Consider the following 13,599-nt stretch of genomic DNA (forward strand, 5'->3'; position numbering starts at 1 on the left):
CTGGGCACAAATTAAATCGAAAACCCTTAAACACAGAAAGGGCAACCCACTCCAGTATTCTCCCCTGGAGAATCCCATGGACAGAGGAGCCCGGCAGGTTATATATAGTCCATGGGGTCGCAAGAGTCGGACACGACTTAATGACTAAACCACCAAATACAGAATTAAATTAAGCCTGCAGCTTGTCCCTGATAAATAGGTTTGGATAACACATGGAGAGTGTGAAAAAGAAACAGTAAGATACCCTAAGCTGTTCTTAAACAAAAGCTTTAAGGAATTCAGAATAAATTTAGATGAAGAGTTTCAAGCTAAATGGTTTGGAATTATTCTTCACATTTTTAAATAGGCCTTGTCAAAAGCCTTCTGCTAGGCATTTTGCCTTAAATTGACTCAAGGCAGCGGTGTACAAGGTCTATCAATTCCCAAATTTCTGAGTTTTGTTTGTTTTGAATTGGTTACAGTTGCCACCATGTTTGCCTCTGTGAGATATTATTTAATATTTGACAGGAAAAAGCACAAGTAACACCAGCTACTGTTTTTTCCTTTTTAAAAGAAGAACGAGTGGTGGTAGCCAGGGCACACACCATATTCACAGACGAAAGCTGCATTACAAACAGATTACATTCTTACCCAGTCATACCACTTACAACAAGCACCTGGTGCTTGCTCAACAATTTGAGAATGTTTTCTCTTTCTTCCCAAGCAGGGAGCGACTGTCTTTCTTGTAGAACTGACTGGAACTGTCTGGAGGCCTAATAAAACAAAAATAAGACATCAGTTTGGTTGCTCTGAATAACCTTTCACGAAGCTCTGAACGTGGAATCCCAAAGTTAGACATACCTTTTCTGTCCTTTCTTCATCAGTTTGCTTAGGGATAGAAAGTGAGGATTTGTTGGGGGTGGGATGCTGGTCAGAAGACTGTTCAGAGAATCTGCCAGAATAAGCTGTGGAATCTGTGTGGCTTTCCTACGTCTGAATAAACTGAAGGATCTTAGGAAAAACCCCTCTTGCCTAGCACCTATCCAGCTCTTTCTGTAACAATCTCTATACCAGCACTATTCAACAGAACTTTCTGTGCTGGTGGTAATATTTGCATTGTCCAATATAGCAAAATGTGGCTACATGTGGCTATTGAGCATTTAAATAACATCAAGGAACTGAAATTTTTATTATACTTAATTTTAGTTAAACTTTAAATAGCTACACATGGCTAGAGGCTACCATATAGAACAGTGCAGCTCTACACAGCATCAGATTTTTATCCAAATCACCAACAGTTAAGAGCTCTCACTAAAGGGTTTTCAGTCAATCACCACATCTATATAACTCCCTTTGACATCTAATGGCCAATGCTATAAATGTTGTACTATAGGTCAAAACCGTGGATGTATTTTTGACTAATGTAAGGGATTTATATTAACATATACATTATCTATATATAATTTAATCATATAAATTTACCACTGTAAACACACACTCAAACTGAATGTGTAATTTTAATTTCTACCATCCTATTATTTATGGTATGATTTTTAATCCGACACTCTACGGGTGTTGCAGCATTTATGTCCTTGTGTTAATACAGTGTCAAAAATCAGAATCACAGAACTGTAAAGTTCGAAGAGCTCTTAGACAGCATCTAATCCAATCCCCAAACTGATTTAAGTAACTCGTCTTTATCCTACATCCAACTCTACCCTAACAGTTCACTTAATGAATTCTTTTAAAATAATCTTCATGTGAATGAGGTAAAACTATTGTTTTTTTGAGGTAATGAGGTAAAACTATTGAACTTTGGAAACAGAATTAGCGTGAAACCTTGTGTTGCCTCTTAGCAGCTATGTGACCCTGGGTAAATGATTTATCCTGTGAGGCCTTGAAATAGGGTTAAGAGTCCCTCCTTATCCTTTTCTATACTGGTATTTCTAATGTAAGTCACAGAACTAATTTTTCTTTCACTTATCAGATTTCTATCACAGTACCAAAGCCACATGATTCTCAGAATATTTGGTATACACATGTTGCATTTTCATCAGGCATCAGATTTTCCAAAATTAGTTAGAACATGCATCCAAGTTTGTGGTGGCATGCAGAAACTTTGACCAATCAGAGTAAAAGACTGAAAGTATACTATGGAGAGTAGCCAAAGCTTCCTAATTCCTAATCCCTTCATCCATACATTAGGGAGGCAATACTAGCCATTCTCTTAGAATACCCTACCTGTTTTATTCGGAACTGCTTGCAGATTTTGACATTTTCAGCATGTACTGATTTTGCCTGCCAGTCATATCTTTTGGAAATCTTTTTCTTAAGGTTGACATAGCTTTCATTCTCCACCATAACTGGTGCTGGACCTTCATCCTCATCTGTCTCCTCCTCAGGCTCTGATTCTTTTTCAACTTGAAGGGGATAAAAGGAAACGTTTTCGATATGGAGCCCTTTCTTTAGCAAAGGGGGAAAGTCACTATCTAACAAAGTAACAACAACAATCATAAAATAGAGAAAAAGTTAAAGCTTGAATAAAACAAATTCATTCATTTCCACACTACTACTTCTACTGCTGAAGAATTTAAAATGCATCTTCAAATAAACTTATAATCAAGTATAAATGGCTTTGCTTAAACCAAATTAAGAACAAAGAAAAGAAAATCATGGCATGCCTTGTTAATTAAGGAATTAAATATTTGCAGGTGTCCCTAAATTTCCATGACACAAAATAACCCAAATGACTATCAAATGATTAATCAATAAATAAAATGTGGTATGTCCATATAATGGAATATTATTCAGTAATTAAAAGGAATGAAGTACTGATACATGCTACAACATGGATGAACCTGGACAACATTATGTATGCTAAGTGAAAGACACCAATTACAAAAAGCCACGTATTTACTGTATGATTTCATTTCCACGAAATGTCCAGAAGAGGCAAATCCATAGGGACAGAATGTCGACTCATGGTTGTTAGGGCTTGTGGAAAGGGAGAAATGAGGAGTGACTTGCTAACATGTATGGCGTTTCTTTATGGGGTGATGAAAATGTCCCAGAATTAAACAGTGGTCATGGATGTGCAATTCTGTGATATACTAAAAATCACTGAATTGTACACTTCAAAAGGGTGAATTTCATGGTATGTAAATTATGTATTAATAAAGCTGTTATCCTCCCACCAAAATCCATGACACAAAGTTTGTCATTTCTTGAGGAATATATCAGAGTCCCATGTGCCAGAACTAGCTGCAAGCTGGCAGTAAGTCAAGCGGCAGGTGAATGAACCCAGCCAGCTGTCTAGCATCCACATCTTGGTGGTTTCATTGTTCTTTACCTGTTGATGTCTATCTAGGAACTCTTGGGAAATAATAAAAACTTGTTTCTCTGAATCCTATGGTGAACTTTGAAAGGGGGTAACTTCTGTAAAGCACATCTGGATCTGGAGAAAGCCACAGGCTTGTACAAACATTTCTCTATTTGAGGATTTAGGGATTCATAAAGAGAGCCCTGCCCTGATGAATTCTGGGGGTCTATCATGCTAAAAGCAGGAGAGTATGGACAGTGGTCCAGAAAGACAAGTATCTCTAAAAACTCATTTGAAAGTAATCCTATAGACAGTACCAGAAGTAATCACATGAAACCAAATGGATTAAATGAAGCAGATTTTCTGAAAGGATGCTTTAAGGTTCTTCCAGCCCTTACCTGCTAAAATGAGCTTATATACATCACTATAAACTTTTGACTGATTCAGTGAGCCAGAATACAGTGACAACTTGGCCTTACAATGAAAGTCAGGTCGCAGTTCAGGGGATTCTCATTCTTTTTTGGCCTTAAACTGAGGAGAATGACTTGCCTAAGATCACTGGAGATCCCAGATCAGCCCTCAAAACTTCTGATTTATTTAATCCATCATTTCAAATGCCCCATTCCACAACACCCTCCACCAGGTCAGTGCCTTACGTACCTTCTGGAATTTGATTCGAAAAAAACGAATTACTTGGAATCACTGGTTTACGACAGACAGGATTATTTAGTCTGGTTCCAGGTGATACTGGCAGAAAGTTCACAGGAGGGACACTGTACTTGTGATGGGTATTTGTTAGTAACTTGGTTATTTCTGATTCTTCCTCTAAGAGGGTTATCAAAGAATATACAACAGGTTCTGAAGTTTCTGCAAATGTCAAGGCTTTGCCATAAAGGAACTCAGAAATATGTAAACGACAAGCCAGAGGTAGATTCTCATTGGTGGAATAAAATGCCACAAGGGGAGCTTGGTAGGGGTATTTGTGGTCTTTAGAAAATCGAATTTCAAGTTCATATAAAAAGGATGCATCTTCATTAGCATTTAGATGAGAATCATCTACATTTCTTTCGACTCTTCCGACAATTTGATTTGGGGGCACTTCATGTTTAAATTTGCACTTTGATCCAAATTTACAATTTCCTTTGAGGTAAAATTTGCAGACTTCAAGTGAAGCCTCCTGTATATTTTTGGTACTTTCCTTTTGCTTGAATTTGCAGAATTTACTTGTCAAATACTCCAGTTCTAATCCAATGGTCCAGACTCTGTTTTGAATTCTTTCTATAAATTTTTCTCCACAGATTGACTTGAGAGCAAATGCCTCTTCCTGTCGCTGTTCCACACACTCTTCCAAGCTCATGTGTGCAACTGCCTCAGATATCTTCATCCTCTCTCCAAATGTCTCTGAAAAGCACTGGGTGAGCAGGCGTTCCAGTGATGCCCCCATGTCTCCATCGCAAATCCTCAGCGCTGCCTGACAGTGTTCAGTGTGGAAACCATACCTGCCACGTGTGAAACATGACAAAAAAAGACTAATATCAGAAAGTAATATCAAACCACAGAGGAGAAATTCATTTAAATACATGTATGTGGGGCTTCCCTGGTGGCTCAGTGGTAAAGAATCCACCTGCCAATGCAGGAGACACGAGTTTGATCCCTGATCCAGTTAGATCCCACATGCTGTGGAGCAACTAAGCCGGTGTGCCACAACTATTGAGCCACAACTATCGAGCCTGTGCTCTAGAGCCCAGGAGCCACAACTACTGAGCCCATGAGCCCTACAGCCCATGCTCCACAACGAGAGAAGCCACTTCAGTGAGAAGCCCATGCACTGCAACTAGAGTAGCTTCCACTTCGCCACAACTAGAGAAAAGCCCACATAGCAATGAAGACCCAGTGCAGCCAAAAATAAATAAATAGATAAAACCATTAAAAAAAAACCAGAAAACCATACATGTGATGATATAAGTATAGAGAGGCATGGTCTGTATTCCGAAGAAGTCTCCCTGATAATACTAACTCCCCCTTCATCTACCTATCCTAAGAGAGAGGACACTGATACTATCAAGTACTGCTATGACCCACACCACAGGGAAGTATTACTGCCAGAATCACAGTACAGGGAAGTATTACTGCTATGACCCACACCACAGGGAAGTATTACTACCAGAACCCACACCACAGGGAAGTATTACTGTTAGAGCCCACACCACAGGGAAGTATTACTGCCAGAACCCACACCACAGGGAAGTTATTACTGCCAGAGCCCACACCACAGGGAAGTATTACTGCCAGAACCCACACCACAGAGAAGTATTACTGCCAGAACCCACACCACAGGGAAGTTATTAATGCCAGAGCCCACACCACAGGGAAGTATTACTGCTAGAACCCACACTACAGAGAAGTATTACTGCCACAACCCACACCACAGGGAAGTATTACTGCTATGACCCATACCACAGGGAAGTATTACTGCTATGACCCACACTACAGGGAAGTATTACTTTTATGACCCACACCACAGGGAAGTATTACTGCCAGAGCCCACACCACAGGGAAGTATTACTGCCAGAACCCACACCACAGAGAAGTATTACTGCCAGAACCCACACCACAGGGAAGTTATTACTGCCAGAGCCCACACCACAGGGAAGTATTACTGCTAGAACCCACACTACAGAGAAGTATTACTGCCACAACCCACACCACAGGGAAGTATTACTGCTATGACCCATACCACAGGGAAGTATTACTGCTATGACCCACACTACAGGGAAGTATTACTTTTATGACCCACTCCACAGGGAAGTATTACTGCTATGACCCACACTACAGGGAAGTATTACTTTTATGACCCACACTACAGGGAAGTATTACTTTTATGACCCACACCACAGGGAAGTATTACTGCCAGAGCCCACACCACAGGGAAGTATTACTGCTAGAGCCTACACCACAGGGCAGTACTCAGGAAGAGGTAGTTGGGTTTACAACACGACTTCGTTTCCTTCAATCCTCCCGTAAGTGAAGAAAGCAAACCTGGAAAGTCTGTGCACTGCAAATGCTGAGACTGTAAATTCTGGGTTATGAGGCTCCACCAGGCCTGAGCCAGCGCATTCCAAAGGATCAGAGTCAGGAACAAGGGAAGCTTCTCGTCCAGGTGACCAGTACTGCTCGTCGTCATAATCAGGCTCATCATCTTCTTCTTCCCCAGAAACACCTCTTCTGGCAAAAGTAACATTTTCATATATCATATATTAATTTCTACTTGCTTCAAAGAAAAATTTGGTAAGGGTCTAAGAATTCACAGAACCAAAGGACATAGGATCCTGACCACTATTGAGTGACTAATTTACTGACCTAATAACTTATATATTGGCAACTAATAGCACGTATTACTTGCCAGGCACTATGTTAAATGTTTTATATGTACTATCTCTTTAAAAATCTTCACAACAACCCAGTCAGATACTACTGGAATCTCCATTTTTTTCTTTCCCAGATGATCAACTAAAACTTGAAGAGACAATTAAAAACCAAAGATTACACTGTAAAGGACAACTGCTGCTGCTGCTGCGTCGCTTCAGTCGTGTCCGACTCTGTGCGACCCCAGAGACGGCAGCCCACCAGGCTCCCCCGTCCCTGGGATTCTCCAGGCAAGAACACTGGAGTGGGTTGCCATTGCCTTCTCCAATGCATGAGAGTGAAAAGTGAAAGTGAAATCGCTCAGTCGTGCCCAACTCTTCATGACCCCATGGTCTGCAGCCTACCAGGCTCCTCCGTCCATGGGATTTTCCAGGCAAGAGTACTGGAGTGGCGTGCCGTTAGTTGCTGAATAATTATTCTTGTTATTTCTCTTGGCTCACTTTCAACTAGTTACACAGCCACAACACAATTAGTATTGACACAGTATTCCAAAGACACACAGGACCCTCATATTTTATCTTCCTCAATATAATAATTTATTCAAATATAATAATTTACTCAGATCCAGCATCCGCATCTTGTTCCTGCAAGTCTCGGAGAAGAGCTTTCACTTTTTCCTGATTCTCAGAAGTCATATGTAGAGTCTGCAGGGGCACTTTGGCTTCGGGTTTCCATTTGGGGCGTCCATCCCCTTTTCTCACGCTACTGTTACTAGGTCTGCAAAGGACACAAGAACAAAATTACACACTTACTTGTTATCAGAATTTTTACTCTCTCCTCAGGGTCTCCATACATACACAATATGACTGGACTGTCATGTATCTTACGAAAGGGGACATCAATGTGGAGAGAGTCTCCATTTTCTACGGTATTTACTCAACTTCATTATATTCTAAATGCTGGGAAAAAATCTGATCAGATTCTTCACCATTAAATCCTGCTTCACTAACTCAAGAATCTTCTGGGGAAAGCAATGCTATGATGACTCCTGCACTAGTGGAGGAGTCATATTTCTTTCACGAGAAATATGCTATGTACAAAGAGTACATATATATCACTCTGAGGTATTTAATCTGAAAACAACTAAGATGACTATTAGGCCCTATTTTTTGAAATATTTAACTTTTTTACTTCCTGATTACAAATATAATAATACATGTTTACTGTAGAAAAATAGAGAACAAAGAACAGAAAACATCTTAACTAATATCATTCCTTTGCACATACATTTTTTATAAAATTATGCAGCATATGTAATTTTTTATAATTTGCTTTATTTCCTTATTAAAATCAAACTGGCATTTCCCCAAAATTAAACATTTTCCTACAACTTAATTTTTAAATTTTAAACACAGAGGGACTAGAATTTATTTCATTATTCACTATTTCACTAATCTCATTTTTGGAATTTAGACTTTTTAGAGACTCTTTTTAATATTTAAAAAAACAATGAATTCTAAAGTTTACCTTTACTCACAAAGTTTCTTTTCTTTTTTTCACTTGGCATATTTCATTATAAATTTTCACAAATCTAGGGAAATGGTAGAAACTTCTCTGTACTGAATATCCAACATATTACTGAGATTTTGAAAAGAACCACACATTTACACTCTCTCAACTGGGTACCAAAGGAGAAAATAGAAGAAACTAGGGTTTTTAACCACATAATTCCAACTTCTGAAAGAAATGTTATCCAAAATTCATCATTTCCCCTTTTTGTTTCAAAAAATTTTTAATATATAAAAATCTATAGCATTTATTAAGATTCACCAGTAACTGTTAACACCTGCCATACTTATATGCACACACACATTTATGCCCTTATTTCCTCTCTATATGCACACACATATGCATATATATATATATATATATATGCTCCCCTATATATACACATGCATGTTCTAAACCATCTGCATGTAAGCTGCTGACAGCATATTCACTCGTAAATACTTCTGCATGTTATTTCCTAAGAATAGAGACAAACTTTTATATAACCATAATACTATTATCACTCACAAGATACTAATGATCTCATCTAATATATCATTTAATTTTATATTGATATCATCATGTCACGGCAAACAAATGGAGAAACAAAGGAAACAGTGACAGATTTTATTTTCTTGGGTTCCAAAATCACTGCAAATGGTGACTGCAGCCACGAAATTAAAAGACGCTTGCTCCTTGGAAGAAAAGCTATGGCCAACCTAGACGGAATACTAAAAAGCAGAGATGTTACTTTGCCAACAAAGGTCCATCTAGTTAAAGCTATGGTTTTTCTAGTAGTCAGGCATGGATGTGAGAGCTGGACCCTAAAGAAAGCTGAACACTGAAGAATTGATGCTTTTGAACTGTGGTGTTGGGGAAGACTCTTCAGAGTCCCTTGAACTGCAAGGAGATCCACCCAGTCCATCCTAAAGGAGATCAGTCCTGAATATTCATTGGAAGGACTGATGCTGAAGTTGAAACTCTAATACTTTGGCCACCTGATGTGAAGAACTGACTCATTGGAAAAGACCTTGATGCTGGGAAAGACTGAAGGCAGGAGGAGAAGGGGATGACAGAGGATGAGATGGTTGAATGGCATCACTGACTCAATGGACATGAGTTTGAGCAAACTCCAGGAGATAGTGAAGGACAGGGCAGTCTGGCATGCTGCAGTCCATGGGGCATAAAAAGTTGAACACGCTTAGCGACTGGACAACAAGGTATATCTGAACATGAGATGACTGATATAAACAGAACAGATGTTTCTGCTTTCCTTGTCCCTTTCATGGTGGCAGCAGGGGTGATCTTTTGAGAAGGTGTCAGATATCTGACTTCACTTTAACTTTTCACTTTCATGCATTGGAGAAGGAAATGGCAATCCACTCCAGTGTTCTTGCCTGGAGAATCCCAGGGATGGCGGAGCCTGGACTGCCATCTATGGGGTTGCACAGGGTCGGACACGACTGAAGCGACTTAGCAGCAGCAGCAGATATCTGTGAGAATATATATCTGCCCCATAGAGAATTTCTGTATAATTCAATTCCATTATCTAAAATAGTTTTCTACCAAACAGCCCCAGGCTGAAGATTGACATAGTAACTAGACTAGCTATTCTGCAACTATCTTAAGACAACTTTGTCAACAACTGTGCTTTAATTTTCAAAGGTTATGTTAAAATCCCAATTCTTTTGATTACTCTGAAGAGTACACATTCCAAAGTATCCTTTTAAAAACTTGAATTTTGGGAATTCTCTGGCTGTCCAGTGGTTAGAACTCTGCATTTTCACTGCAGAAGGCCCAGGTTTGAGCTCTGGTAAGGGAACTAAGCCATACAGCAAGCCACACAGCTTGGCCAAAAACCAACTAAACAAACAGCCACACACAAAGAAAAAAATCCCTTGGTTTCATGTGCTTATTTTTCCTACAATAAATCATTTTAGTAACTAAATTTGATCCTGCTGACAGAAAACAGATGAATGCATTCCTAAGGATCAGGGAGGAGTTCATTGCAAAAGGGCATGGGCGAGTTTTGAAGAACTGCTGGTTACAGAGATGACTGCATTTGTCAAATTTTAGGGTGAGTTTTACTGAATGTAAATTACACTTCAATAAACATGATTTTTAAAACTTAAAACAAAATCCTTATACTGGCCTATAAGATTCTATACAGCATAGCCTGTCGAATCTAACTGCCTAACACTTCTTACCCATCCATGCTAGCCACATGGCTTCCTTGTCATTCCCTAAATCTTCTTAAAACTCCTGCCTCAGGAACTGTTCACTCGCTGTTCTGTCTCAAACGTTCTTCCCTCAGATAGAGTCATGGCTTACTCCTTCACTTTTTTCTTGTCGTGGCTCAAATGACACATCGAGAGAGAAGTCTTCTCTGATCACTCCACAGATAACAGTAAACACCAGCAATCCAGTTTGGCATTTTCTGTCCCTTTGTCCTTTATTTTCCTCCATAGTACTTACCACTTGACATATTATTACACCTTTGTCTACAGTTTTTATATCTCAAACCTCCTTCTATGAACACCAGGGCAATATTTTATTCATTGTTGTAATTCTGGTCACTAAAACACAGTCTGGCTCATAGTAGGCACTAAGTCAATATTTCCTGTGTGAATGAACATCTAAGACCCTAAGAACCTATAAACTAAGTGTTTTCAGAAAGAACGGAGCTGCATCTAACTTAGCAGTCAGGTTCTTAGGTCAGCAGCTAATGTGAAAATGTAGCTTTAAATTATTCTGGAAGATTTCTTAAAAAGGAATCAAGTTTGAGATTGATATATAATCTCTAAGTATGTCCAAAAATGACCATTTTGTTTAGAATGGAAAAAAATGTAGATTCTCCGGTTGCATACCAAGCAAAGTATTTGGTTATGGTAGAGACTATGTATAAGAAATATATATTTAAGAAATACACATTAATATCACCTACTCAGTGCATCAAGAAGCTTAAACTATATACAGCACCTAGACAATGAGACTGACAGGAATGAGCACCTTCCTCTCTCATTATCCTGTTCATGGTGGAGTTCAGATTCATTTAGTGGCAAGTTTAACTACTTAAATACCATTTGTTCTTCTTTTTCTTTTTTTCCTGAACGCATACAATTGAATTCATTTAAATTAAAAGCATGTCTGATGCAGTTAAACTTCAGCACTCACCTATATTTCTAACCAATATTTAGCTGGTAATTATTCCCACAAGAGTGTGTGTATGCCTGTGTATATATACATAACTCCAAAGAAGTCTCTCTATCTCTAAAAATTTAAGTAAATGGCTTAAAGTGCAATTAGAAAAACAATGAGAATTTTATATTTATACTGCATAACATGCAGTAGAAAATCTTTACTTTCATTAAACATGTATTAGAATTATCAGAATTTATGCAAAGTGCATCATGTGAAATGCTGGGCTGGATGAATCATAATCTGAAATCAAGATTGCCAGGAGAAATATCAACAACCTCAGATAGGCAGATGATATCACTATTAATGGCAGAAAGTGAAGAGGAACTAAAGAGCCTTTGGATGAGGGTGAAAGAGGAGAATGAAAAAGCTGGCTTGAAACTCAACATAAAAAAAGCTAAGATCATGGCATCTGGTCCCATCACTTCATGACAAATAGAAGGGCAAATAGTGGAAGCGGTGATAGATTTTATTTTCTTGGGCTCCAAAATCACTGAGGACTGAAAGTAAAAGACACTTGTTCCTTGGAAGGAAAGCTCTGACAAACATAGAGAGTGTATTAAAAAGCAGAGACGTTACTTTGTTGACGAAGGTGGTCATGTACAGATGTGAGCTTTGGATCATAAAGAAGGCTGAGTGCCAAAGAATTGATGCTTTCAAAATGTGGTGCTGGAGATAACTCTTGAGAGTCCCTTGGACGGTAAGGAGACCAAATCAGTCAATTCTAAAGGAAATCAACTTTCAATATTCATTAGAAGAACTGATGGTGAAGCTCTAATACTTGGCCACCTGATGTGAAGAGCTGACTCATTGGAAAAGACGCCAATGCTAGGTAAGACTGAAGGCAAAAGGAGAAGGGGGCAGCAAAGGATGAGATGGTTAGGTAGCATCACTGACTCAAAGGACATGAATTTGAGCAAACCCTGGGGGACAGTGGAGGACCGAAGAGCCTGGCATGCTGCAGTCCATGAGGTTGCCAAGAGTTGGACGTGACTGAAGTGACTGAACAACAACAAAACAGCATTCACTAATTAAAAGTTGACTATGAGAGAAGCCTGGGCATGATATCTATCTCTGGTCATCACATTAAGCTTCAGTAAATATTTGGTTGATCAGTTGGAAAATAGATAATTCATCAACTAAATGGAAGGCATATAGCCAGATCTCATTTGGGGACCTTCAAACTACAATGCCTAAAAATACTTAATATAATTTTCAATTACCCTACCATTTCCAATATTTACTTTTCTGTAATACTGATTACAATAACAACATTACACTCAATTTACAGTGTCATATGGAAGTTAAAGTTAAGTTCAGATTTCAATGCCCACCCTCTCCCAAAGGTGCTATTTACCATATGCTTTTAAAAAAATTCACAAAGCAGGGGACTGCAAGGCTTTAAAATAATAGGAAGAGTAACTTAGCCAGAATTACTTGGCATTTCCCCCCTTTGTCTTAACCATCTTTTGTCCCATACATCAGGAATTGACACTGTTTTCATATTTGAACATTCAATGAGTATAATAACCTGGATGAATGCCTTGATTCACTGAAGATACAAAAGTCATCGCCATCATCCCAGATTCTACTTGATGCCTTTCTGTTGCCACCAACACCACCGCCACTGCTGCCACTCCCATGAGATTTACTAGCATGGCTCCTGCCTCCTCTTCCTCCTCTGGAAGACCCTTTTCCACCTCCTTTCCCTGGCTTGCCTTTCCTTCTTACTGAAGAACTCATTTTCACCTGCAAGAGAAAAAAGTAATACATACATTATAAAACCAGATAAGTATAATAATCCTTTGTTAGTCAAAGTTAAGGATATAGCCCATTTTAAAGAAAAAAAAGGAAAACTCACTCAAAGGGCCAGTTTAGAAGAAGCATGAATAAACTGCTTCACAAAAGATTTAGAAGCACATCTCCCCAGACTAATATTTAATAAGTTTCTTTGACACAGTTTCTTAACCAGGAGGTGCATCAGAAACACATGGAGGAGTTTTCAAATCACACATGGGGTGTGTAGGGGTCCCATGCTACATTCTGATTTGGTTAGGTCTGGCACAGGGTTTAAAAACCCTAGAAGAAGAAGAAAGAAACAACCCTAGAAGAGATGTTTCATGTATTTCAATATATTATGTATTAATATATGATTTGATAAATAAAATTTATATTTACATATATATTTT

General features: G+C 38.7%; 1 protein-coding gene across 5 annotated transcripts in view; it reads right to left on the minus strand.

Moving 5' to 3' along the window:
- The window catches only part of DHX57 (DExH-box helicase 57), a 60,311-nt gene that overhangs the window by 40,317 nt on the left and 6,395 nt on the right, over positions 1 to 13,599 (minus strand). For 4 of the 5 annotated variants that reach the window (XR_011569220.1, XR_011569221.1, XM_019970028.2 and 1 more), the window contains exons 2-7: positions 12,942 to 13,159; positions 7,283 to 7,441; positions 6,338 to 6,523; positions 3,959 to 4,797; positions 2,221 to 2,399; positions 631 to 752 (exon numbers count right to left, since the gene is read on the minus strand). Coding sequence is in view for 3 of the 5 variants with exons in the window: in XM_019970028.2 (XP_019825587.2) it covers positions 631 to 752; positions 2,221 to 2,399; positions 3,959 to 4,797; positions 6,338 to 6,523; positions 7,283 to 7,441; positions 12,942 to 13,153 (1,697 nt within the window). In the remaining 2 variants the exon portion in view is untranslated. The remainder of the gene's footprint in view (positions 1 to 630; positions 753 to 2,220; positions 2,400 to 3,958; positions 4,798 to 6,337; positions 6,524 to 7,282; positions 7,442 to 12,941; positions 13,160 to 13,599) is intronic. The other variant, XM_070798526.1, reaches the window with a different exon arrangement.

Source organism: Bos indicus, chromosome 11, assembly GCF_029378745.1.
Source record: "Bos indicus isolate NIAB-ARS_2022 breed Sahiwal x Tharparkar chromosome 11, NIAB-ARS_B.indTharparkar_mat_pri_1.0, whole genome shotgun sequence".
Taxonomy (NCBI): domain Eukaryota; kingdom Metazoa; phylum Chordata; class Mammalia; order Artiodactyla; family Bovidae; genus Bos; species Bos indicus.